The sequence below is a fragment of the Pithys albifrons genome, chromosome 10 (assembly GCF_047495875.1).
Source record: "Pithys albifrons albifrons isolate INPA30051 chromosome 10, PitAlb_v1, whole genome shotgun sequence".
Lineage (NCBI taxonomy): Eukaryota > Metazoa > Chordata > Aves > Passeriformes > Thamnophilidae > Pithys > Pithys albifrons.
Window position 1 is genome coordinate 22,329,992 of NC_092467.1, and position 25,901 is coordinate 22,355,892.

Below are 25,901 nucleotides of genomic sequence, written 5' to 3' on the forward strand. Positions count from 1 at the left end.
AGCAAGGATCTGGTTACACTAGTATATGGTGATGGGCCTGAAGCAGATGTCTAGAGGAGGGGTAAGAACTACACAACTGGGTGTGAAATCCTGCTATTTCTGCACTGATGCCATTGTGTTCCAGGCACAGCCCAGAGGGAGAGGGAAGCCAGTGGGGGTGTTTCTGCATGCTAGAACTGATACTGTGTGGGCTGTTGAGCTCTGTGGAACAGGCCTCCACTTGGTCTGGCAAGACAGAGTAGCAAGATCTGTGCTATTTCAGTCCTATATTAATTCCTCCTCCCTAGCTCTGAGGATCTTACACCTTCCTCATTTTATGTGGTACGGATCATCTCCAAAGCTCCCTGCATGGTTCTCCGCCTGGGGTTCCCCATTGGCACACCTGCACAGGCCAGGAACAAGGTGAGAGCTGGCTGTCTGCTTTCTGGGGTAGGAGCAGAGCACAAGAAGTTCTGGATGTGGAAATTGTGGGTAGATACCCTCTAATGAGTAGCTATTATGTTAAGTCTTAGATGTGTGTGAATCTACTGTAACAGAAATGGTCAGTTTGAACAAACTTTCTGTGTTAAGTCTATGAGAGGTCTAAAACCAAAGACTCAAAGATCAATAGAACAGTTGGTCACATGAATGTGTTTCCACTGCTTAATTCAACCATGAGGTTCAAAATTGTTTAAAGGGTATCTAGTCTATCCTTGTGACCAAAGTATAATCAATGGCATCTGTCAAGAACTTTTCTGACTCATCTGTAAAGACCTCTGTGATGGATGTACTACATGTTCCCTGGGCTGTCTGTTCCAGTAATGGTGAATTGCTTATGTGTATGTAATTTGTAAGGTAAGGAGGAGTTAAGACTTAAAATGAAAACAATGCCCTACATGAGCCGTACAGGGAGAGGGAAAAAAAGAATATCCAGGAAATGTTATCAGGAGAAAAAAGTCTGCTAGATGCACTTTTAATAACATTTTTGTATCAAAAGAAACAGTCTGCCCTAGTCGGATGTCTATCTGGACTTCAGCAAGGCCTTTGACACTCTCTCCCATAATATACTCATGGAAAAGCTGGTAGCCCATGGCCTGGACGAGTGTACCCTCTCCTGGATTAAGAGCTGGCTAGAGGGTCGGGCCCAGAGAGTGCTGGTGAACGGAGCTGCATCCAGCTGGCAGTCAGTCACCAGTCGTGTTCCCCAGGGTTCTGTATTGGGTCCAGTCCTGTTTAACATCTTTATTGATGATTTAGATGAGGGGATTGAGTCCATCATCAGCAAATTTGCTGATGACACCAAGCTGGGAGGGAGTGTCGATCTGCTGGAAGGCAGGAGGGCTCTGCAGAGGGATCTGGATAGACTTGAGAGATGGGCTGATTCCAATGGGATGAAGTTTAATAAGGTCAAGTGCCGGGTCCTGCAGTTTGGCCACAACAACCCCCTGCAGCGCTACAGGCTGGGCACAGAGTGGCTGGAGAGCAGCCAGGCAGAAAGGGACCTTGGAGTCCTAATTGACAGGAAGCTCAACATGAGCCAACAGTGTGCCCAGGTGGCCAAGAAGGCCAATGGGATCCTGTCCTGTATCAAAAATAGCGTGGCCAGCAGGACCAGGGAAGCGATCTTCCCCTGTACTCTGCGTTGGCGAGGCCACACCTTGAGTACTGTGTTCAGTTCTGGGCCCCTCAGTTCAGAAAGGATATTGAGGTGCTGGAGCGAGTCCAGAGAAGAGCAACAAGGCTGGTGAAGGGACTGGAGCACAAGCCCTGTGGGGAGAGGCTGAGGGAGCTGGGGTTGTTTAGCCTGGAGAAGAGGAGGCTCAGAGGTGACCTCATCACTGTCTACAACTACCTGAAGGGAAGTTATAGCCAGGTGGGGGCTGGTCCCTTCTCCCAGGCACTCAGCAATAGGACAAGGGGGCACAGGCTCAAGCTCTGCCAGGGGAAATTTAAGTTGGATATCAGAAAAAAATTCTTTACAGAGAGAGTAATCGGGCATTGGAATGGGCTGCCCAGAGAGGGGGTGGATTCACCATCCCTAGAGATTTTTAAACCCAGATTGGACGTGGCGCTGAGTGCCATGATCTAGTAAGTGGACTAGAGTTGGACCAAGGGTTGGACTCGATGATCTTGGAAGTCTTTTCCAACCCAATCGATTCTATGATTCTATGTAGAAGGTAGGGTTATTGTGTGGACTGTTTCTCCAGGTGTAACAGCTGAGAAAAGTCTAAGAATTCCTAGGTAAAACATAAGTATGAGAAAGATGCTCTGCTAATAAACTATGTGAAGTTTTTGTTATAAACAAGAGTTTTGTCATTAAACTTATATCTTTTATCTTCATGAAAGAAGTCTTTGGTTTGTCTAACTTAACTTTTGTTAGAGATTAGTCTGAGGAGAAGCTGACAAACGTGGCAAGGACCATCTATTTCTGAGATAACGAACTCAGATAACACTAAATGTTTTGGCACTTTGGAGGATCTGCCCTTTCATGTCTTTAGGGGTTCCAGGTTTTGGCCTCTGGTTGCTGGGCCAGTCTGTGGGCTGGTAATGCCAAGTGACAGGGTTTATGAAGGAGTGCCTTCTGGCAGGTGTAAGCTAATACCTATTTCATGAAGGTGTAAGATGGGCACCATACCCTGCAGCTGTGGGCAAGCTCCAGGTCATTGCAGCAGGAACTGTATGTAAACTATATATTGTATCATACACAATCTTTTTTTTTCCTGCCATAAGGCTGATTATCTACCCAGTGTGGAGGATGGCAGTAGAATTTAGCCTGCCATGTTTAGGGGAAAGCAGTTTTTGTGCTGAGCTGTTAAAATTTCCAGTGGTGAAGGGAAGGAAAGTATCTGGTACAGTCTTATTTTCAGAAAGCTTTTGGTGAGACTTTGTATAGGGCACAACTGTAGAAGGAGTGGGGTGTCATAAAATAGAAAGTCTTAGGGAACATAGCAAGTAAGTTGAAAAAGTGCTCTGTTCTTATTACAGCAGAAGCTGATTGTGGTTTTTCCAATCCTTTTTAGCAGTCAAAGGGTGGGGAACTCATTTGCAGAAAGGTGGCAGATAATGACCTGGGAAAATGTGCAGGTGGCACAAAGCTATTTCAGCCCTGTGCTTTGGTGACACTTAGCAGCACAATGGTGCCTGGAAGCCCATATTGATAACTGCAAAACAGTGCAACTCGGATTTGGGAGCTTAAACACCATTCTGTGATAATGATATGAAGCCATGAAGGGGCCCCAAGTGGCATAGTAGTGCAAAAAAGAACTCTGTTTAATGTTTGGATTTCCTTTCCTTGCAAAAGACATAGTAATAATGGGGAAAGTTACTGAAATAATTAGTGTTTAGGAAGGAGGTGAAGAACTGCTGTTCATTTGCCTCCAACAGTAATAGAAATTGAAACAAGTTGAACAAAGGTTGTGGAAAAAACCTAACCATGGAAATTTCAAAGAAAACAGTGGGCTGTTGTGGGAATCAGATGCTGGTGTGGGTAGAACCATATTCAGAGCTGCTAAAGAGAGTAATCAGGAAGTCATTGTGAAAATATATTGGAAAAAAAATTAACCTAAAAATAACCTAAGCTCCTGAAACCTTTTGCCATAGAGGTTTGACAATTGAATGTGATTGTGGGAGAACACATAAGACAGAGAGCCAGACTGTTCCCACAGCTGATAAGGACTAGTTTACATTTATTGTAGGCTGTTGAGGAAAAGAGGAGAGAAGAATGAGAGTGGGTGCTCAAACTGCTTCTTGGAGGAGCTGGCATGCAATTAATTCGTTTTTTATCTGAGTTTTGAAAGGCGATTTCTTCAGCCTTGAAATCATCTTTGGGGTTTTTGACCTTTCTTTTGCTTTTAAAAATACTTGTTAAAATATGAACAAAAAAGCCTCGTATCATCTTGATCTTGCTTATGCCTCAAATGTAAAGTGACCTGTAGTTCCTGCTCTTCTGTATATTCAAGGAATGTTCTATTCTTTTTAGTCAGGCTTTTGTTCTGGATGCTTATTTTGAGTAGCTTATGTCTGCAGGCAAAGTTGGTCATGTTTACCTTTTGCTGTGACAGATTGTGGAGGAGTTACGGGACCGAATCTTGCAGCTGCGCTTTCCTCACAGGGTCCAGAGCAAGGAGGCAACACCAAAAGCAAAGAGGAAAATGTTTGGCAGTAGTTCTCCCTCCAAGTCTCCACCTGTGGCAGGGGCTCAGTCAGCCCTCTCAGACAGACCCTGCCTTGTTGTGCTGCACAAACCCTTGGAGAAGCTGCTTATCAGGTAGTGACAGAGATCCAGGCCATCAACACAGTTTCCTTGTCCTGGGAAGTGGGAAAGGGGAGGGTCTGTGTATGGTGCTGCCAGTTTTAGGATGAAAAGTGCTGTGAAGCTGGTGCTTGTTGGGGTGGGTTTGGATTGTGTGGCTGCAACTTGCAGCAGGGATTATTGCGGGACAAGGCAGATTTGGTACTCCTAACTAATTATGATGTAGAAGTAAATTTGGTTACTGCTGTCTGAGTAGAATCCTATGCTGGGCCAGCCATGTTCTGCTGCTGGAAGACTCTGTCCAGGGCTCAGCAAGTGGACTGTGAGTCTAGGCATCTCTGGCCCTGAGTAGAAAAAAAAGGGCATTTTTTCCATCTCAGCACACTACACTTCTGCCCTCTCCTAGGTATGAGAAGCTGCCTTCTGACTATCGAGCCCCCTTCATTCTCAACCTGGAACATCCCCCGGTGTCTGGCCCACTCACTATGGTGGCCAATCGTACTGCCTCTTCCACCCTGGCCTCGCTGTCCCGCTACTTCTATCACCAGCGTTGGATCTGGAGTGTCCAGTCAGGGCTGGCACCGGCTGTGCCCATCACTGCTGTTGCTCAGCTCCTTTCCACACTCACAGAGTAAGTTGCACACCTGAACAGGAGTCCTTTTGCCAGCTAGTCCTAGGGATGCAGGTAAAGCAAGGTGGATCTGAGGCCTTATTGTACTGAACAGTTGAAGCTGCTGTGCAGAGGGATTTGGTCCTGTCCACAGCTTCTAGAGCTGCTTGGGTCAATGTTTTACCCAGTTCTACGGCTGCATTGAGGAAAACAAAAGTCCTGGAAAACATGCAAAAGGGCAAGAGGTGTTACTGTGCCTGGAGTATGCTGATCTTCACACAGGCTGTCCTGTGCAGTGTCACATCCCTGCATTCCCTGTGTATAGTTCCCTGTCTTGAGAAGGAGGGTGTTATGTGGTGAAAGGTACAGTCATTCTTGTATTTAAGGCTTGCAGTATGGGTGAAGAAATTCTCCAGGTCTGACTGCCTCTCTCTTTCAAGGGTTCGTCTGTCAGAGGGTTTCCACTTTGCATCCAGTGGGGATGGAATTATCAACATGGTGCTGGAGCTGCCCATACAGGTGAGCATGGGTGCTGCACTGTGGATACAGTCCCTTCACTGCTGGTTCTGGGATGGATTTGCCTTCCTGCGACAGGATTTATCATCAGCTTCTTGCATACACTCTTAACATATATAGGGAGAAAGTAAAGCAGCTTGTAGTTGGACATTTTCCTGTCTTCATCTGCAGTTAAAATGCTGCTCTACTGGTTAAAATGCTGTGCTGGAGGAATTCTTGGGTCTGGGACAGGCTCCCTCTGCCACTGCTAGTGGTGCTGGGTGATGGGGGGCTGTGTTATGTTACAGGGTACTGGGTAGGTGTGAGGCCAGGCTCATGTGGTGTCTCCCCTCCAGATTGATGGCTCCAGCGAGAGCAGCAGTGACAGGGAGAAGCATACCTGTGTCGTCCAATACATCCTCTTTCCACCCCATTCCACCTCCACCAAAGACAGGTGAGGCTGTTGTTCTAATGCCAAGGAGAGTTGGCAGTGGAGTCATGGCTCCAGACTTGTCTTTTGCAGACTGTGGAAATCAAGGAGACCTTGATCAACTAGTGCAGATAATTAGTTGTCATGGATTGATCACCAGTTAGCTGGCACTTTGCCTGCAAACCTGCAGTGGGCTGCTGGCTCTGCCATCTCACAGGACTTGCCTTTTGTCTTTCCTCCAGTTTTTCCACAGATGATGACAATGATACAGAGGTAGAGGCCATTGAGGTGGACACAGAACTGAACCTGGTCACTGAGTGCTGGGTAGAGCCACAGAGTGGCCATGTCCACAGTACTGCTGAGAACTGGAAGCACCTCCATGGCTTGCCCTACCAGAAAATACCTAAAGCAGTGAGTCCCTAAAAGGGGAGGGGCATGGGCTCTTTTGTGGAGGGAGAAAGGTTCATTGTGAGTGCCCCACAACACTGCAGGCGAATATTAAGGGCTAGAAGAGATGGGAGTGCTGTTCCTATAAGAGCTTGAGATTTCCAGAAGAGGAACCAGCCACTGGACATAAAATGTTTCTGGATTGTAAGGCAGTGTAGGCAAAGCTGTTTGGGGATAGTTGGAAAAATACAAATTATTTTGCAAGAGGAGAGCAAGCTGGACCAGAACAGGGACTGCAGGCAGTATTGCTAACACTCCTCCTGGGCAAGGTTAAAAGAATTAAACAGGCTAAAGGACTTATGGAGGAGAGAGAGCAACGAGTGAGAATAGGACAAGTCAGGAGGCAGGATTATGGGTGTTTCCTCTCCTTGCTTTTAGACTGTCTTCTACATTTGGGGGTAATAATTCTACTGCATGCATCTGAGTCTTGACTGCTTGTTGCAGCTCTATCCCCGGGACCTTGCGTGCATTGCTACCATGCTGACCTTTGAGTACATCAGCCAGTTGTGTCAAAACAAGGAGTGGGTTTGCCCTCCTTCAGACACCAAAGCTGCTGAAGGTAAGTCCAGCATCTATGTCCTAGCAGGTTTGATGGAGCAAAGATTGCTGGGCCCTGAATGTCTCAAGGCCTGTAGAGGTATCTGGAAAGTGGAACAGGTATTTCAACAACTTTTTAGACTTCGATGGCAGTGGATCACTTTGTTGCACTTGCCAGATGGGGGAGATCTCCCAAGAACAGGAATACTCTTGTATCTGACTACAGTGGTAGTTGAGGCTGCCTCTGACTCCCAGTGTGGTCATTGCTTTCTAGGAAGTGTTAGCTCTGGCACTGATGTCTGGTTTTTGTCCTCTGGCAGCTCTGGGCCCAAGCTGTCTAAGGCTTTGTGGTGACTTTTCCATCTCTCCTTGTAGGAAGTTTGCAGTAAGCCCAGGTGACTCTTAGAGTGAGGTACCTCCCCGTAGGTGACTCACAATCTGCTGCAGCCTCTGACAGGTTTTGCCCTTTCCCCACCTTCATTCTTTTAATTTCTGTTTAATTTCTGCTTAATTTCTGAAGGACAGAGGGAGTTGGGGCAGTGTTGCTGTGTACCTTCACTTGTGCTACCTTCATTGCTTTTAGGGCTGACACCGTGCATATGGAGGTGGCCTGGGACATGTGGTGCCCACAGGCATATTACATTCACAATTCCCTTTGCAGATCCGGACATGGGGTCTGGTTTTCGAGTGCATGAAATCCCATTCCAGTTCAACCTCATGAAGCTGTTGCCCAGGTGCCAGCAGGTTGAAATGTTCTTCCTAATGCTGACAAAAGGTAGGTGCCTCTTCAGCTCCTGCCTCCCCTTGTCCTCCCTCCATGGCTATGAGAACACTGCTCCATGTGCTTGTCTCCTTGAGCAACAGCTGGGAGCGTTGCCGTGGCTTTTTCAGTAGCTCAGTGCTGCTCTTCCTGACTTTGCAGCCCCAGGGCTGTCCAGCTGTATTGCTGTCTTTCTTGGGATGATAATTTGAAAGAGTTGCTTTTGAAAACATTAAACCTACACAGTTGCTCTGTTGTCTGTACCTCCAGTATCTCCAGAATAGTTAAAGTAGCAGGGTGAGTCAGTGCAGGGTAACTAATGATACTGAAACTCCAGAGTCTCCTCAACACCCTCCAAGTCCATTTTGCAGAGGTGCTGGGGGAAACTCCTGGCTGTGTAGCAGTGTTGTTTTGCAAAGGAGGCTGTCTTCTGGGGTCCTGGGCAGGTGGTGCCTGTGGACATGCTGTCCCTGAAGCTGCCATGGTTTTATTTTGGAGCAGAGAACGAGGAAGTGACTAAGGACTCTTCGTTTGTGCCCGATGAAATGCTACTAAACCTCTTCCATGGCTGCCTGCAACACGACCTCAGTGACCGGGAGATCCCCATGGCTGATGCTGATCATGTGGCTTTCATGGAGCAGGTTCTGCAACGGGATCGTGATGGCCATCCATCCCCCTTCACACTCCCTGTGATCAGAGGTAAGGACCAGCAGTGTGGTAGCAGTGACACCAAGAGCTTTGGGGTGTTTCAGGAGCCTTACTTTCAAGTCTCATCCTCAGCTGGTGTTTCTCAGTTTGCTTTCTCTGTGCTCCATTTCAGAAGAAACCCTGAAAGCTTCTGGGACTCTGGAGCAGCAGGATGCCTCTGCATCCTATCATCTTATTGGCAGCAATGGCACCAGGGATATGACTGGCTCCACAAGTACTCTGCAGGTACGGCTGTGCTGTTGTCCTTCTCCTGAGCCCCCTTGGAATGCAAGGCAAGAGCTATTAAAGAGCAGGAGAGTTAGAAGGGCTTAGAAGGATTGAAAGGTGGCTGGTTTTCCCCACATTTGGCAGCAGTTTAAGTAGCCTGTGGCTGAAGTCAAGCAGGAATCTGGAAAGTGTTTGGATAGCTGCACTCACCGTGGGCCTAGCCCGTGCTAGCACTGATGCTGTGCTGCACATTCCTCAGAAACCATGGACAGTCACTGCGTGAAGGTCATAAGTGGCCCTTGCAAAGCTGGCTAAACATCTCCTGAGTGTTGTGCTGGTTTTCTTGGAGCCAGACTGCTCCCAGAATATGCAGGGGTGACCAGGGTAATTTCAGCACTGTGCCACCCAGCAGTCATGAAAGAACTTGCTCTATGTGGTTGTTACATGCCTCAAGGTATGTGTGAGTTTATCCAACTTCTGCTCCTTCCTCAGAGCCTCGGCAACACAGACCTGCCTGAGGACGACGTGACACTAAGTGACACGACAGGGCCCTTTCCCGCTCAGTGGCGGTGCTATGCCAAGCTGGTCAACCCACAGCATGTGTTCCTGACCTTCCTGCCAGCGACGTTCTCAGGTGAGGCAGCCTGTTGTGGGGAGCAAGAGGAGGCAACAGTGCCAAGCATCTCCACAGGAAAACAGCAAAAACAGAATCAACTCTTGTAGGATGGAGAAAACTGAACAGCGGAGTTCAGACCCAGTCTTTTTGTACCATATGGCCAGGAATAGAATAGTGCTGAATGTCCTGCTCTTCTCTCCTTGGGCATGGTGCTGCCCACGTAGCATTTTTGGGCAGGGGATGTGGTGTTGAGTTCTTCACTGTCTACAGCCATTGAACAGTTTTCTCAGTGGGGTTGTTAATGACTGGAGTGGGGACACTGCTAATGGGATGATCTGGGAGAGTCCCTGCTCCTGGGTGTTGGTACTGGTCTGGCTTCCACTGAGCCATTGCTGAAGGCTGCCAGGCTCTAGTGGAAGTAGCCTGTGAAGCTGCTCCTACACACAAAGAGGGAGCAGAGACATCTGCTGTTTCAGGAATGTAGACTGGGGAGGGTAAGCTGTTCTCTGGGCAGAGGGTAATACTATTTTGTTTTCTTCCAGATGTACAGAAGCTGATGGCTTGTGGGTTGGACAAACCTCCGAAAGATGAGAATCGATGTGGGGAGGATACCCTGGGACCTGTCTGTGCAGAGCGAGTCAGAGCTGAACAAGGGGATGCTGCAGTGCCATTACCTACCCTCAGCATAACACCAGCTCATGGTACCAACAGCACCTTGCTAAAGTATTAGTGTCCTTGCTATTTTTGAGCATTTTGTTGAGCAGACAGAGGTAGGAGGAATCTGCCAAATCTTGCCTGTCCTGTCAACTCCGGCCTGGCAGTCAGTAGAGGCAGGACAAGGGACATAGTTATGTTTATGGGGGGATGAAGACCTGTAATGTGAGTTGAGTGCTGATGGCCCAGGTTTGGTTCCCAGAGTGCAAGGAAGTTGCAGGTAGATAGAAGCTACTAGGAATGGCAGTACTGGGCTGCAGTGAAAAGTTGGTGACTGTTGTGTCATGATCCAGACTGCACTGTCTGCAGAATGTTGTCACAGGGAGAAGGGCAGAAGTCTTGAGGTATATAGGATTTGATTGCACAGCCCCTGGTGCAAGTCAGCCAGGCCTGCAATGAGGATAGAGGGTTGTACTTCTGCAGGAGGTGGTGGTGGCAGTGATGGACAGTCATGGCTGTGAAGAAGGGGATCAGAGTGGCCAAAGCACTGGGCTGAGTGGTTGGGTGCTGGGTAAAGAGAAGGGCCCCTGAGGTTTGAATGGTGAGAAGCTTGAAAAACCAATACCTACCTGTGGGTGCTTCTGTGAGGGCTGTGATGTCTCAGACCAGGAACAAGGAGCCCATCAAAGGCCTTTATATCAGGATTGTTTCTTTTGCAGAAGTGAGCCGTGACCCTGGAGAACAGAGTGGCCCCTCACGGAGAGATGTGCATATCTCCTTCTGTCGCCAGAACTCGCAGTCTGAGCTGGGCGAGTGCCGCCGATTCCGCTGCCCCATTTACATCTACAGCTGTTCCTTGGAGATCTTAAGAGAGCAACTTGTCAGCCCACGGATGCACCGTCCTCCTCGGGACATCTTTTTCAGGTAATACCAACTATACTTGATTGCTAGACAAGAAAGAGAGAAGCTTCCTTGACAAGAGACTGGCTCTAGCCCTGCCTTATTTTCTTGCCTTGGCCTCTCTGCCTTGTAGCAGCCACTACCTGTGCCTCCCCTTGGGCCCTGCTTTACTGGTACCAGAGCCATTTGTAGTCCCAAACATGCTTCATTGGTGCTAAAGGCTACAGTTCCTATTTTCTAGGTCCCAGTCTCTGGAACGTCCTCCAACTGCTGCTTGGCTAGACCACAAGCATAAGGAGTTGGTGAGTTACTGCACGCTGCTGCAGGAGCACTCCCACCAGTGCTATGTAAAAGGTGAGTAGTGGCATGATAGGATCTGAGGTAGGGTTGGGGCTGGGGCTGGGGCTGGACCCTGGATTTTCTTTGAAGAAAATGTCTCATTTTCCTTCTGATCTTACACTGAGCAAAGGGAGGAGTTGTGGGACTGATGAGCCACCAGGAGCAATCTAAAGATGGTTCTTTTCATTCCCTATGGGCCTTGCAGGGGCTGTTCCCAAACCCGTGGACTGCTGTAAAAGGGAATCCCTTCTTTGATGCTTTCCTCTCACCTTCAGAGTGACAGATCCCATGGGCACTCTGACATCACCCAAGCCCAGGCTAACAGGCCTGGCTGACTGGTGCCCTCATGCTCTGGCTGACTCCTGTCTCCCAGCATTTGCCCTGACTCCATTTTGTGCTGGTACTTGGTGAAGAACTGTATGTGTCTACTGCCTGACCCCCATGGCCTCACATCCTTGCGTTGGAATGCTCAGACGCTATGTTTGATCTGTAGGGCTGTTCAAGAGCCTTCAGCAGTCACACAGCATCAGTTCCCAGGACCTGCTTACTGCCATGGACTACTGTGAGGAGCTACTCCAAGAGATTGATATCACCAACTTTCTGCTGACAGTGTGCAGCCATGTCCGCTCATTCCGAGAAAGCCACCAACATTTCCATGTGCACTCCAAGGCAGCCAGTTTCCAAGTGGGCAGCATAGAGCAGGAAGAGGAACAGAGCTCTAGAGAACGAGGTGTCTTGGTCTCTGAGTCAAGGTAAGGGCACACTTTTCTTAGCATTGGGCCAGGACAGATCTTTCTTCAAGCATCTTTTAGTGCCTGCTAGAAGGAATGCTGTAGGGCAGAGTCTAACACAGCCTCGTGGAAGAGCAGATATTTCCAGTGAGATACCCATCTGGTATGGTGTCCACTAGGACTTTGTTTTTTATAATCTCTGAAGCAATCCATCCTTTCACTTTCTCTTGCAGTCCTGACTCATTACTGTCCCATCTGGCCTGAGCTGGAGGGCAGTTTGTCTGCAAGTATGTCTTAGACTTGTTTCTAGGGAAATTATACATCTCCTGCTGCTTGACTTATTTGAGTTTTTTGTTGACTGTAGTGAAAATGATAGCTTTGTTATCTTTTTCTAATGAATTGTATCACTTTTTAAAATTAAAACTCTGGGAAAAATACTCAGGAGAAATACCAAGGCAGAATTGAAATATGCTTGATGATAAACTTCTGCTCTTCTATTCCTTATGATATTTATGAGTTTTTTATCACTTCTAGAAACTTACGTAAGGAAAAAGGTGCTGTGCCTAAGTGTCTGACAAAGAAACACTTAGGGCCTTTGTCCTCTGCACAGCTCCTATATGTGAATTCACTAGCATTTGTTGGGAATGCCCAGTTCTATTCCTTCTTACACTGTACATGATTTTGAAGACCATTCTGTGTTTGAAAAGTCAGGTGACTTCTTCAAGTGCAACTTTCACTGAGAAAAACTGTGGGAACTTTGTGTATATGATATTACAAATTACCTGTCCAAATGTAGGTTATATAAACTTCACTGAAGGATGTACAGCTTGTGATGCCTTGCACCCAGATCTGCCATCTGTATCACTAATTTGAGTACCTGAGGAGGGCTTTGACCAGTCAACATCCCACTCCCCAGATTGCTTTTTCTGAGTTTTAGGGACTGAATCTGCAACAGAGCTGCTGAGTGACAATAGACCTGAACTTTGTGCTCCTCTCTGTTCTGTCAAGACACTGGGCTGCTGGCACAGTGGTACTTGCTGTGAGGTGCCCCAGACTGGGTGTTGGTAGTTCAGATTGCTGCAGACCTGTCCCTATACTTAGCCACATGTCTCTATTTCTCGGGGAGGGTGTGTAGTCTGGTGTGTAAACGTGGTAATGGGATCAGCGTGGTCAAACTACCTCAGGCCTGGCTTTAGACAGCCTGAGCCCTTATCTAGGCACATGGGTGGCTGGAGGTTTTTCTGGGGCTCTGGGATTGGGGTGGTAAGTCACATTGTGATAACACAGATGAGGTCTGGGGAGCTGTGAGCTGGCATGCTTGCAGGATAGAGAACACATACAACAAGGCTCGTTTTTCGATTTACCTGTCTGACCTGTCCACAATCCTGCCAGTGTGGAAATGGAGGACTACAGTGAGCAGGACTCCCATAACATTGCTAGCCCAACAGAAGAGCCAAAGAGCAGTGTGGGCACCAGCTGCTGTTCAGAGTTTCCCCTCTCACTGCTGGAAATTGGACAGCCCTGCCAGGCACACCCAGACTTGCATAAAATTATCCAGGTGAGGAATGTGCAAATTTGACCTGGCTCCAACAGGAGGGTAGAGTAGGATGTCTGCTTCACACTTGGGATTTCTCTTTTAGGAAAAATTCCTGGAAATTGGAAGTTTACATTTCAAACCAGTGCCATCAAATCCTCACTATTTCTTCTATTGCCCACCATCAGCCAAGAAAGAGGTAGGCATGGTGCTGCCCTGGCAGGCACCTAGTCCTTGTGGAATAGCTTTGCTTGGTGTCAGATCTGGATTTGGGGCTGGGAGACGCACAGGTAGACTTAGTCCCTGGCATGCCTATCAGCAGCCTGCTTCACTGCCTGGCATGGTTCTAGTATCTGACCTTTCTGTCTCAGGAAGAGACATCTCGGGATCAGGCAGACAGGAAAGGCAGTGAGGACATGGAAGTATCAGAGGCAGAACTGGCAGCTGAAGAAGGTAAAATTTGCTTGTTCTGCTTTGGAGAAAAAAATGTGTGTAGTCTCACTGTGGTGGTGCCTTTCAGAGCTGGACTGTGTCTGGTGAGGTCTCTGGAGATGTGGACCTAGTTTGCTACCAGTGAACCTGTATCAACAGGAACTGTGTCTGGATGCTGCATTGCCACAGAGAGTGACCCAGAGCTGGAGGTGGAGTACCGTGAGAAGCTGGAGCATGAGTTCCCAGACACAGATTCTCTCTCGGACTCCAACACGGTGAACCAGGATGATGACTCCTTCAGCGTGCTGGGAGGGGACTCACTCAATGAGCAGGAGTTCCTTGAGCAGGAGATGCCCCCGCTCTTTGTGCACCTTACCTGCTCAGTGAAGCTGCGTAGCCAGCACAGCTCCATGCCTGTGCAGTCCCTGCCAACTTGTTTAGGTAAGAGCAATCCTTGCTGTGAGGCTAAATGGCATTAAGGCTTCTTTCAGATTCCTGCTGAGTGAGCAGCCCCTGGAATAAACATGCTGTGTCCTAGTCAGCTGTCAGTCTGAACCAGCCCTCCCTGGACAGAGCCCCCAGGGTCTGCCAGCACCAGACAAGGGCTTTTTCGTCAGGTCTCAAACTTTGTGTGGAATTGGTCATGGAAGGTTGAAAGGATCATGGAAGATGGTGGCCTTCTTGAGCTAGTCCAGGACTGTGGCACAGCCACCTCTTGCAGTCTCTGTACTTGCCACCAGGCTGTGTTATTGTGTGTTAAGCAGAGATGTATGTTGCTTGAGTCCCTTGATCTGTTTTCTCTCCTCAGGGGAAGTTCTGGGCTGCCTGGAAAGCTGCCAAGGCTTGAACACCATTGACTTGGGGGACCTCTGTGTGACCCTGGACATCTTTGTGCTGACGCTGCCCCTGGAGATAGAAGTTGTGAACACAGACATTCTTCACAACAGGTATGTGGAAAGAGGCCCAGTCACTCACCCACCCTCTGCCTGCCCTTCCCAAACAGCCATTCGACTTGTCTCCATGTGCTGGGACTCATGATTCTCCTTCTCACAGTCTGCCACAGCCTTAAGAAACCGAAACTTTTTCCAAGATAGGCTCACCTCCTGTAGAGATCCCTTTTCCCCTTTCTGGAGCCTGTATATCTGGCTCTGTGTCTGTTTATCCTCTCTGGCTCAAAAGCTGATGCTGAGCCTTCTGTCTCTCCTGTAACAGATGCACCTCAGAGAGCAGTGTGTCCTTCACACGCTCTCCAGGGCAGCCATCCTCTTTCCGCTCAGATGAGGATATCATGCACAACTTGGAACGACTCCCATCCACCGGAGATGAGAGGTATGGCACTGCAGGTGTGGCAAGCCACTAACAGGTTGCCTTTGCTGTCTGGGAGCTGCACTGTGGTGGCTGCGTGAATGAAAGTGACTGGTTGATTCTTTGTCTCCTCTCTTCTAGGCATCCTGCCCTTTCTAACCTCCCTGGAGTGCATAGGCAGGCTATTGAAGCCACTATGAATGAGGTAAGCCAGGCTTGCCTCCATCTTGCTTCCAGCAGGAGCAATGTGGCCACAGCACACAACTGCTCTTCAACACTTTCTAGTGTGCTCGAAGGTGCAATGTGTTAGCTGAACTATTAGACTTTACTGATGTCACACGGGCTGTTAGCCTTGTGCACCTCAAAAGTGTGAGATTACCCTGGAAAAATTCTTACTGCAGTTGGGCTGGGACAGGGAGAAGTCTCTTCTAAAGGTCTTTTCTTAGGTACATTCAGGAGATGAGGGATGTGGGCGTTGAGGCTGCCTTCTTCCTGTTGGGGCTTGGATGAGAATTGAGGCAGCCTTGCAAATGCAGGTCACCTAGGTCTTCCTCTCTGTCCTTGCTCTGCTCAGATTCGCTGGCTCCTGGATGATGAGATTGTGTCAGCGCTGCGTCACTCACAGGTCATCAGCACCTCCATCCTGCACCGGGTGGCCACCCACATCTACAACTCCAAGGGCCGACCCAGCTGCCACAGTGAGGTGGTGCTGCTCCAGTTTGTCTTTGGGCCTGAGCACTCGTTAGAGAAGTTCAAGGAGGTAAAGAGAAAGTCCTGAGGCAGCATCATACACTTTGCTAGAGGGAAACTTACTCTTCCCTGTATTACAGGAGTTCAGAAGAATGGCTCTGCCAGGCTACATGCTTAACGCTGAAGGCAACGACTACCACTACATCTCCATCAGCCGCCTGCACTCCAGGCAGGCAGCTCCAGACCCTTCAGGGACGACCTGCTTGCAGCAGGCAGCTGAAGGGGGCACCAGGACAGCCCTGGGCCAGGCAGGCCAGGAGGGGAGCATTGAAATGGAGGCAGAGGGCTCTGAGCTATTGCACCATACAGGCTGTGTCCTCCCGGAAGAGTCCCGGGGCCTCTGGGAGTGGCCAGAGAGTGAGACACGCATTGTGCCAGATACAGGAAACCCTGCAGGTGGAGGCATCCACACACAGAATGAGGTGAGAAGCACTGGGTGGTCTGTAGGTGGGAAGGTGTGGGACAATGGTAACAGAAGGTAGAAAGATGCAGGAAGATGATGGGGCTTTTCTCAGTGCCTGTTTTTGTGGTTATGTTTTTTGACCTTGGCTTTATACAGGTTCCAGGAGACATGCTGAGACTTGAGCAAAGTGGAGCACCAGGTCATGACTCCCTGGAAGAGGCAGCTCCAGAGACAACCATACAATCATTGCCATCCTCATCCTCTGAAAAGGGCAACAGTGAGAAATCACCATTGGTGACACCATCTGCAGCAAGCCTGACTGACTCTGTGACACAGGGCAGGGAAGGTAGGAGCTGGAAATGTGGGCAGGATGTACCTCAGCCTCACAAACTTTTAAGAGAAGAGCCCAGTTCTGGCCGTGGCATACATAATATGACAGCTACTCCTGTTCCAGTCCTTAAACACCAGAATTGCTACCCAGGACCTTTGGTCTCTGTTGCCAGGGTCCTGACAATTCACTGCTTAACAGTACCTGGGGTACTAGGCTATGCTGCTGCACTGATATCCCTAGTGACATGCAGTTCCTGGTGACTTCAGTAACGACTGTGAAAGCCCCTTTCCCCAGCACTGCCTCCCCATGGCTGGCACTGCCTGATTGTCCTGTGATGTGATGTTTCTCCAACACATGGAGCATGAAAGGGCTTAGCAAGTACTTTCATGATCAAACCCTTATTACCTTTGCAGTCTCCAGCAAGCAGCGTCCCAGCCGCGTGCAGAGCCTCGTGTCAAGCCAGGGCAGCATGGACTCTGACCATCTGGGTGAGTCTGCTGAGGCAGGGGGAGCAACAGTGTGCAGCCAGACTGATCGTGACATAGTAGTGTAGGGGTGTGGGGGACTGTGTGCCTGGGCTGGGGTGAGCCCTGGGGGCAGGGCTTGTGAGTGGCTGCCATGCCCAGGGAGGAGGCTGGCTTGCCAAGCCTGGGACTGAAGTAAGGATACATTGCAGGTTACGATGGGGGAAGCAGTGACTCAGAGTATGAGGAAGCGTTAATGAGTGACCAGGAGCCCAGGTGTCCCCTTATGCCAGATTTCTGGCTCATCATAAAAATCCATCAGGACCGAGTGGAGGTCTATTACCACACACGGTAAGGAGGGTCCCTTGTCTGACACTGCCTCTCTATACCATGACCTTGTTGCCACTCATTCTTCTCTGGACAGGGTCTCCTCCCTGCCTAGTATGGGTGGGAAGATGCAGGACTAGACTGGTGCTCTGTAAGGGGAAAACTGCCAAACTTTCCCATTATGTTCCTGCTCTCAGCACACAATAACAGGCACTGTCAAGGTGCCCTGCTGACCTTATTCTCCCTTTCTTCATAAAGCAGCCTGAGTGTGGAGAAGGCAGCATCAGCAGAGACAGAAGAGGAGCAGCCAGGAGAGTGCCAGAGTCTCAACCAGGTGGTGGTGAAGAAGATCAGTGAAATCTGCAGGGTTGTCAATCAGGTAACAACTCTGCAGAGCACATGGACAGAGCTACTAGTAATGAGATGGCTTAGATGAAGAGGGACCTCGAAGTTGTGTGGTCTGGGCCCAACTTAGAGTAGGGCCTGCAGAGCCAGTTCAACTGGTAGTCCCAGCTTGAGGGTCAAAGGAAAAGGGACTCAGTCTGGCCCTAAACTCTTCTTGCTGTCTTCTGTGGCTGTGCAAGCAACAGAACCAATCTTTCCTCCATCTTTTCCAGCGGTTGCTACTGCAGGACTTGCATGACAGCCACATATGCAACTCACTACTGGTGGCAGAAAGTGAGGAGGACATCTGGAAGAGTGAAACACCCTATACTTCATACAGGCACCGTGTCATGCCCACAGATGGTATGAATATTCCCTTGGCCCTGTCTCAGTGGCAGTGCTATTGCCTACCCATGAGTGCCTAAGAAGATGTCAACATCTGTGCTATGACCTAGCTGTGTCCTATGTTCTTTATAGATTACTCTGTGGAGGAGAGCTACCAGCCCCGGGACTACCTGGCTGCCACCATGCAGTTCATGCCAGGGCACTTTGCTTGTGACATTGTGTGGAGCACACTCATCCACGTGCATTCACGCCTCAAGATGGGCCCCAACATGGGGGTCTCCCGAGGTACATGCAGCCCAGGTTCCCTCTCGTTTCGCCTGTCAAGAGTCTGGCTTCTGGCTGGATCGGCACCCCAGAGAAGGATATGAGGGATAGCTAACATCCCATGTTGCCCACAGCTATCCAGGCACTTCGTTCGGTGCTCAACGCCTTCTCTGTGGTGAACAGGAAGAATATGTTTGTCTACCAGGAACGTGCCACTAAATCTGTTTTCTACCTCCGGTAAGAAGCCAGCGTGACTTCTTGGCCTGACCCTGTCCAGCTACATATGTTACTGAGTGGGGCAGAAAGGGTTTGCCCAGCCTCAGGGACTACCTTGTGACCCCAGCAGCAGATATCTGATACCTGATGAGTGAGTCACATCAACCCAGGCCGTTCCTGCTCTCCCTGAGCTAAGCCTTTACATGGAAGAGAAAGGGTGGTTTTTTTGAGGGAGCCAGAGAACAGTGTTTCCACAAGCTCCATATCCTAAGGACTAGTCCTCAGAAAGTGCACAAGGGAAAGCAAGGAAGATATGGATCTTCTGTGGATGTATGATGCTGTAGTCCTTGAGAGTGGAGGTTGATATGCCCTTTTCTTGTATTCAGGCTGACTGAAACCACCTACAGTGGGAAGGTGTGGGAAGCAGAGAGCAGCCTTAGTCCAGCATCTCGCTCACTGGCACTGACACGCAGCCAGGAGCCCATTTACACTGAAGATTTAATGGTGAGTCTGCTGCTCTCTGGGAGTGCATGCAGGTGCTCATGGTCCCAAGGATGAAGGGAAGTCAGCAGTTCCAGCAACCTGGAATGTATGTAGAATAAAACATACATTGTAGATTTGTGGAGTGGACCAGCAGTGAGTGGCTTCCATCTGACCTTGCTGACAGCCTGGAACAGTGATGGATGTAAGAATTCATATGGAAACTGTTTTGGCTTTTCCAGGGTTCTCGTTCTTCTCTGGACACAGCCTCATGCCGTAGTGTGGACTCTGCCCGCCCTGTGGGACAGATAGACAGACACATCCAGCTGATGGTCCATGGCGTTGCCCCAGCAGGTATGTGTTATAGCAGCTGGCAGCAGATGGACTGTGCTGATGTAAAGCAGAGGAATAAAGCTCTGCTTCCTGCCCTCTTTGCTTGAAGAGCAGAGGCACTATCTCCCTGCTGAGCAACCTGCTCTTCCTTAGCCCAGAGCTCCTTTCTGTTCTTTGCGGGTCGAAATGTAAAGAAAGGATCCAAGTCTCAAAATGAAACCTCCTGCAGACTTAGGTGGCTTATGCCAGCTTTCCCTATGCAGGAGTGCATTTGTCTTTGCCTACTGTATCAGCAATCTTTTGTGGTCATGAACCTATAGAAAAAGATGTCTGAAGAGTTTTGTGTTTCTTGTGGGAAGTGAGTATGAGGGTGGTACATCCTGAACAGGCAGGGAGGGGTGGCTCTGGCCATTCTTACTGGATGGGATGAAAAAGCTGCTTGTACCTCTGCTTACTTGTCAGGGCCTGAGATCACAGATGAGCTGGTGAAAGTGCTGCGCAGACGCCTGGATGAGGCCACCCTGGATATCATCACTGTGATGCTGGTGCGGAACTGCAAGCTGACCCCAGCAGATGTGGAGGTACCTCACTGCCTGTCTGCCCTGTTCATCCCAGAGCCCAGAACACTTTGCTACATTGTGACCTGTCTTAGCCTCTCCTGCCCAAAGGAAGACCAGGGCAGTTTGCTGCATCCTGTTCTGTGCTCCAGTGCTTGGTCAGCTTCATTAAGGTTTTATACTGTTCATTAAGGTTATATACTGTGTGGCTGCCAGGGTAGGTGGGAGATTCCCTTTGCTGGGTTTGCAGCATGGCAGGGCTTCCTTGTGAGTACCCCTGGAATGTTTGCCTATATCTTCCAACTCAGGATATTTTATGAGCTGCCTCAGGGCACTGTCTATGGGTTCTGTCTCCCCACACTCTGCCTTTGCAGAGCCAGTTGGCATAATTTGTATCAGTATTAGAGTCCCAGGGCATCCAGCTGGGTTTTAAAACCTTCTCTGTGCAGTTTATCCAGCCCCCTGGGACACCACCCACAGAGATCCTGCAGTTCACGCTGCCGCCCTCCGCCCTGTCGTGGCTGCACGCCGTGGCCTATTACCTGCGCCAGAACCTGCTCATCTTCCTGCACACCCCCAAGTACACGGACAGCAATGTGGAACACCACTTCAAGGTGAGGAGGTCTGAGAGTCAGGACAGCAGTCCGCCCAGCTTCTACCTGTTTCCAGGGGCATTCTTTGGGGCAACACAGACACCATGTTCCCTGCCATGTAGGGTTAGGGAGAAACTGACACTAAATCCTGAAGCCTGGGAGTTTTCCTGGACTGACTGCATTTTAATTAGCCGGGACAGGCCTTACTTTCACACAAGTGATCACTTCTTGTGCAAAAAGCAACAATCATAAAGCTCATGCCCATAGTCATCTCCCAGGAGCACGGGAGAAGATTCCCCTTCAAAGCTGAGCTAGATTCCTTGCATGGTTCCCTCAGATCCAAAGCCTGAAACACAGGATTAATAAACGTTTGGCAGCAGCTACCCAACCCTCAGCATGGCCATAGCAAAGACAGAGCATGAGGCCAGATATGTCATGCCACATAACTGCATAGAGCTGTAAGGGGTTCCTTCAGCTCAATAGTGGCTGAGATTGTGTTGGCAAGCGTTTCAAGTAGATCTCAATTTGCTAGCTACAGTTCTGGGGATGAGCTCTGTACACATATGGGCCTCTGCTTCCAGTTAAGGCAAGTTCTCTAATCTCTGTCAGTATTCTTCCTTGTTCTCATTAGCACTACTTCAACCACAATGGAAGCATCCCTGACCAGGATCTCTATCTGTACAACAAGCCGGGTGGCCAAGGCACTGGTGGAAAAGGTATTGTGCTCAACTCTTTGAAACAGGATATGGGGGTGTGCACTAGGGAGCCACTTCCCATGCTGGAGAGTTAAGAGTGACTGAGGAGATCCAATGCTCTGGTTGCGTGCTCCTCTGTTGGCTAGAAGGTGGTGAGCAAACTAAGGCCTCCCACAGAGCAACTTGCTAAGCTTTACCTGTTGCTGCAGGAAGCAGCTCTAGGTTGGAGTAGCTATGGAGCAAGGCACAATGAGACCTCAGTGTGGGGCCCAGAGATTCTGTGGGGCTGGAGGGGACAGGGAGCAGGGACAGTTGTTGTAGGAACCTTGCTGCAAAGGGAAAGCTGGCTGCCTGTAACTGAGTGTAGGCTGTGTGGCAGTGTCCTTGGTCCTTTCTCTGGACTGCTGGAGGAGGGACAAGATAGGGCCCGTCCTGCAGCAGGCTGTCATGTTGTGTTTTGTCCAGGCCATGTGGTCTGTCACCTGGCCGTTGTGTGTCCTGTGCCCCTCGTGCACTGTTTCAATGTTCTTCTGTTATGTAGGTACCATGTCGGACCTTGTGCAGCACCTCTTTCCACTCTCTCACTTCCAAGGTAGCACCTGTGGCTCCAAGTATTACTCGGGCTCCCTTTTTCCCATGCAGCTCCTTGGCCCCTCTGGTCCCTGCTGTTCTCATTTTCCTTGTGTTGTGGCTTCAGCTCTTTACTCCTCTGTGTGTTTGTGTGTGTGTGTGTGTTCATCTAGCTGAGCCTTCTATTTCTTGCTGACTGGATAATTGAGCAAACAGAACCTGCTGCCCTGAGGTGACAGCTCTGCCTTTCCCAGCTGCTGAGGATCTGTGTTGCCCCGTTAGCTACATTGTGGTCTGTAATTACCACATGATCATTCAGCCATTTTGATGGACTGGGGAGTGACTGCCAAGCCAGACTGTTGAGGAGTTTGTGCCCTTTATTTTTTAAAGAAAAAAGTCTTGTTGGTAGAGCTCATATTCACTGTCATATGGGGCACATTTCCTGCTCTTGATACCTCTGTGTTGACACCATGTTCTGGAGAGCTGCCCTGCTGCAGTGAGAGGCTGTGTCAGGTGGAAGACGGTGTGTGATGCTCCCTGCCCTGCCCTGAAGGAAAATGAGGCTGAGTAAATTCTGGTCCCCTCTACCTGTGATAGTTGGGAAATTATGAACTTCACCATTGTTTGCTGGATAAAGATTGGTTCCTGTGCCTGCCTGGGAGATGCTGTTGCAGAGCACCTCTGAGACAAGGCAACTTTTGTAATTTTCAAGTGGAGAGTTGCTCAAAAGTGTAGTTTCCTTTCCTTGGTGTGTGTGCACATGAGCAGTTCTCTGACTTGAATGCCTACCTCTCTCCTTTGTGAACATCTCTCTCCATCCTAGTGTGCTCTCTCTTGCATCTGCTATGTCTTGAAGTAAAGGTTGCTGCAGAACTTATGCCTCACTAGGAATGATGGAGACTGGGTCGTTGTGCTGCTGCTGATTAGCCCTGGACACAGCCTGCTGGGGCTGGGTTTGTGTCTGTGCAGGGAGGGCACCTGTTCCCAGTGTGGTGCTGTGGATCTAGTGGGAACAGGGGGGAACTTTGGTTTCTCTGTGGCAGCTGAACTCTCATCCTTGAGGGGTGGAGAAGGACAGAGTGTGGGCTCAGCAGTGCTATGGGGCTGAAGTTGTGTACATCTGGGTATATCACCCTTTGGCAGCTTTGGGGCAGCTTTGCCACTCAGTCACCTGAATGCTGGCTTAGTCAAGGGGTTTTGAAAGGGAGTGGGAACATCCAGGGTTATAGCGTGAGATTTGGACTCACAACTGTTTCTGTGCTGCTGCTTCCCTGGTGCTCTGGCCATTGAGCTGGGCCATGGGGAGTCAGCTCTTGTTTCTGCTCTGGTCTGTAGCAGGGCTTCTCCTGTGTGGCCCAGGGCTCACAGAATGGTGAGGACACTGCCAAACACTGTGCTTCTTACCCTGGCTCCCCACAGGCACAGCTAGCCTCTGCTTCCCTGGCTGCTTCCCCTCCTGTGGGCCCTGCCTGCCATGTGACACCGTGCAGCTTCAGGTGGCATGATGATCCCAGCTGTGGGATGTCAAGGCTGTAGGCAGGCATTGTAGGGATGTATTTGGTGCTGGGCTGACAGAGGCTGTCTCGGGCTCTGCCTTGCAGGAATCGCGTGCATTGCACTGACATTTGTGGATGAGCACGGCAGTCCCACCTTGCTGCCACATGGGGAGAGGCCTGACCCTCTGAAGCTGCTTTCTTCCTCACCCATCATGGGCCCACTGCAGGACACTGACTTCGAAAGCCTCACTGCAGTAAGCAGGCACCAGCCAGAGGCTGACACTGTGCCTTCAGGTAGGCAGGGAAACAAGCCATCAGCCACTGATTGCCTGCTTCCTCCACTTCCCCTGGGGCACCTAGGAGGGCTGGTGAAGGCAGGGTTGCAGAATTATGCAGGACTGTCCTTTCTCCGCAGAACCCTGTGTGCTGGTGCGCCTGGATATCTGGGAGAAGGGCAACATCAGCCTGCTGCAGCTGTCAGAAAAGCTGCGTGGGGCTCTGCGTCACGCTCTCTGTGATGCTGTCATGGAATTCCTTGTGCTGCCAGCCCCGCTCTGCATAGAAGCTGCCTGCCCCCTGAGTGCTACAGACCTGGAGGACCTGAGTTCTGCAGGTGAGAGCCCAGCCAGGATGGCCACCTTGAGCCTCCATCCAGCCTTACCTCTTCTGCCTGGATTGCAGAAGCTTGTCTGTGCTGGAGGGAATCAGGTTGGGCCAGGCTAGGAGGGAAGAAGCTGCTCTCTCCTCTGCAAGCTGTGCTGTGTGATGTCTTGGGGAAGAAGCATCATAAACATTAGTGTTGTGAGAAGTATAATCTGCTCCCCAAGACTAAATCCACTTTGCTGGATGTTACTGAGGGCTCCCTCTCCCTTCTCTCCAGTCAGGCTCTGGCCAGATGCAGTGGGATACATGAGGACACAAGCACCTTTGCAGTGGGAGGCTCTGTGGAGTCTGATTTGCTTTGTCTCCTCAGGAGGCCTAAGGAGGACCATGTCAGAGACCAAGGGCCTGGCCCTGGCTAGTGGTGGGCCTGGCAGGAGCTGTCCTCCACCCTTGCACTTCACCTCTTCCCCTTCGCCCAGCTCTGGAGAGCCAGTGACACCCACAAGCAAGCTGGGACGCCGCAGCTTCTGGGACATGCTGGTAATGTTGCAGGGCCTATAAGTCTTCACAGTGTGCCAGGGCAGGAGGAATAGAGAGGATTGATCAGGCTGGAGGTGGAAGCCAGGCTGGCAGAAGGGACTTTGAGATCAGGGCACTGGCTAGGATGTATATGTGCATAGCATTAATGTACCCTTTCTTGCCTAGAGCAAGACAGAGTCCTCAGAGCTGGGCAGCCCCAAGACTACTGATGATATTGTGCTGGAGAGGCCAGAAGAGGCTCGCACGAGGAGGAGGCACAAGACTGAGAATGTCAAGCAGCACCTGAGCCAGGATCGGGCCACAGCCACAGCTGAACTGGAACAGGCACAGAGGCAAGCACAGCCTGCAGGCTGGGCAGCCAGGACGTTGTTTCCCCCCTCTTCTGTACATGACTCCACAGCCTGACATCCTGCTGGCTCTATATGTGTCTCAACCCTCTGGACCACACTCCTTTTCCCTGTAGTTTCTACCCTACACAGTTTAGGAGAGGCGTCTTCCACACACAAAGCCTCAGCCCTTATTGCTGGAGTGCTGCTGGGAGCACAGCTGGTTCTCACTGCCAGAGATCCCTTCTCTGCTCTTGGGGGTCCTGTGCAACACCTGACACCCATATGGCTACTGACCAAGAGTGACTCAGCTCTGGACCACATTCCTTTTCCCTGTAGTTTCTACCTTACACAGTTTAGGAGAGGCGTCTTCCACACACAAAGCCTCAGCCCTTATTGCTGGAGTGCTGCTGGGAGCACAGCTGGTTCTCACTGCCAGAGATCCCTTCTCTGCTCTTGGGGGCCCTGTGCAACACCTGACACCCATATGGCTACTGACCAAGAGTGACTCAGCTCAAGGATTGCATCAACCCAAAAAGGAGGCTCCTGAGGCTCTGTTCTGGAGCTTGGAGGGGGCTGTTACACTTTGTGCCTTCCTAGTGTTGACTGGCAGTCCCATGATATACAGGAGAGCACTCTGGACTCTGAATCCCAAGGACCTGAGTTCGAGTCTTAGTGGGGACTGTCCTCTGGCAGTTAAATGCCTCCCTGCCATCCCATCCCGTCAGATCTCAGATGCTCAGCAGGGTCAGCCCTGGTTAGTACTGGGTGCTGTAGGCAGTCCCGAGGACTTCACTGTCACCTGTCCAAGCTCGCTCGGCCGTGGCAGATGAACCTCAGGACTGAAACGGTGGGGCCAGTTCTGCGCACGCTGTGCCTCACCTAAAAAATCCACTGCGCAGGCTGGAAGGGCACACCCATGTGGGGAAGAGCCCTTCCCAAATCTTCGTTTGCAAAGTCTGGCCATGCATACTGTTGACTGTATAACTGTGCTTCCCTTCCCTCTTCCCAGGCGCCGAACCTGCCAGTTGGAAGAAGGGGATGTAGGTACCATGCACCCGCTCTTCAATCAAACCTGCCAGCGGTGGATGGCATTCATGAACCACCTGGGTATGTGTCTCAGACTCAGCTCCTCCGGGTGGCCTGGGAGTGGGCCTTTCTACCCAGAGCTGTCAGGATAAGTCCTCATATGACACCATCCGTCTTCATCCCTTGCTCATATCTACCTAGTTACACACACTGTCTTCTCCCCAAACCTCACCAGAGTCCCATGCATCTTCAGGCCAGC

At 50.2% G+C, this 25,901-nt stretch overlaps 1 protein-coding gene across 7 annotated transcripts in view; it reads left to right on the forward strand.

Annotated features, from left to right (window-relative positions):
- Window positions 1-25,901, forward strand: part of SZT2 (SZT2 subunit of KICSTOR complex) — a 56,584-nt gene that overhangs the window by 15,709 nt on the left and 14,974 nt on the right. For 3 of the 7 annotated variants that reach the window (XR_011698679.1, XM_071565748.1, XM_071565752.1), the window contains 41 exons: window positions 288-402; window positions 4,041-4,246; window positions 4,638-4,862; window positions 5,282-5,360; window positions 5,693-5,790; window positions 6,009-6,177; window positions 6,658-6,772; window positions 7,412-7,525; window positions 8,009-8,209; window positions 8,331-8,443; window positions 8,918-9,059; window positions 9,584-9,742; window positions 10,415-10,619; window positions 10,837-10,949; window positions 11,428-11,686; window positions 13,058-13,223; window positions 13,306-13,398; window positions 13,571-13,652; window positions 13,791-14,072; window positions 14,440-14,578; window positions 14,844-14,960; window positions 15,078-15,141; window positions 15,511-15,696; window positions 15,767-16,108; window positions 16,246-16,435; window positions 16,834-16,908; window positions 17,097-17,235; window positions 17,470-17,590; window positions 17,829-17,958; window positions 18,073-18,225; window positions 18,339-18,441; window positions 18,807-18,924; window positions 19,143-19,254; window positions 19,696-19,814; window positions 20,240-20,404; window positions 21,015-21,099; window positions 23,250-23,438; window positions 23,560-23,757; window positions 24,118-24,287; window positions 24,453-24,619; window positions 25,626-25,723. Coding sequence is in view for 6 of the 7 variants with exons in the window: in XM_071565748.1 (XP_071421849.1) it covers window positions 288-402; window positions 4,041-4,246; window positions 4,638-4,862; window positions 5,282-5,360; window positions 5,693-5,790; window positions 6,009-6,177; window positions 6,658-6,772; window positions 7,412-7,525; window positions 8,009-8,209; window positions 8,331-8,443; window positions 8,918-9,059; window positions 9,584-9,742; window positions 10,415-10,619; window positions 10,837-10,949; window positions 11,428-11,686; window positions 13,058-13,223; window positions 13,306-13,398; window positions 13,571-13,652; window positions 13,791-14,072; window positions 14,440-14,578; window positions 14,844-14,960; window positions 15,078-15,141; window positions 15,511-15,696; window positions 15,767-16,108; window positions 16,246-16,435; window positions 16,834-16,908; window positions 17,097-17,235; window positions 17,470-17,590; window positions 17,829-17,958; window positions 18,073-18,225; window positions 18,339-18,441; window positions 18,807-18,924; window positions 19,143-19,254; window positions 19,696-19,814; window positions 20,240-20,404; window positions 21,015-21,099; window positions 23,250-23,438; window positions 23,560-23,757; window positions 24,118-24,287; window positions 24,453-24,619; window positions 25,626-25,723 (6,116 nt within the window). In the remaining variant the exon portion in view is untranslated. The remainder of the gene's footprint in view (window positions 1-287; window positions 403-4,040; window positions 4,247-4,637; window positions 4,863-5,281; window positions 5,361-5,692; window positions 5,791-6,008; window positions 6,178-6,657; window positions 6,773-7,411; window positions 7,526-8,008; window positions 8,210-8,330; window positions 8,444-8,917; window positions 9,060-9,583; window positions 9,743-10,414; window positions 10,620-10,836; window positions 10,950-11,427; window positions 11,687-13,057; window positions 13,224-13,305; window positions 13,399-13,570; window positions 13,653-13,790; window positions 14,073-14,439; window positions 14,579-14,843; window positions 14,961-15,077; window positions 15,142-15,510; window positions 15,697-15,766; window positions 16,109-16,245; window positions 16,436-16,833; window positions 16,909-17,096; window positions 17,236-17,469; window positions 17,591-17,828; window positions 17,959-18,072; window positions 18,226-18,338; window positions 18,442-18,806; window positions 18,925-19,142; window positions 19,255-19,695; window positions 19,815-20,239; window positions 20,405-21,014; window positions 21,100-23,249; window positions 23,439-23,559; window positions 23,758-24,117; window positions 24,288-24,452; window positions 24,620-25,625; window positions 25,724-25,901) is intronic. The other 4 variants (XM_071565751.1, XM_071565749.1, XM_071565754.1 and 1 more) reach the window with 4 other exon arrangements.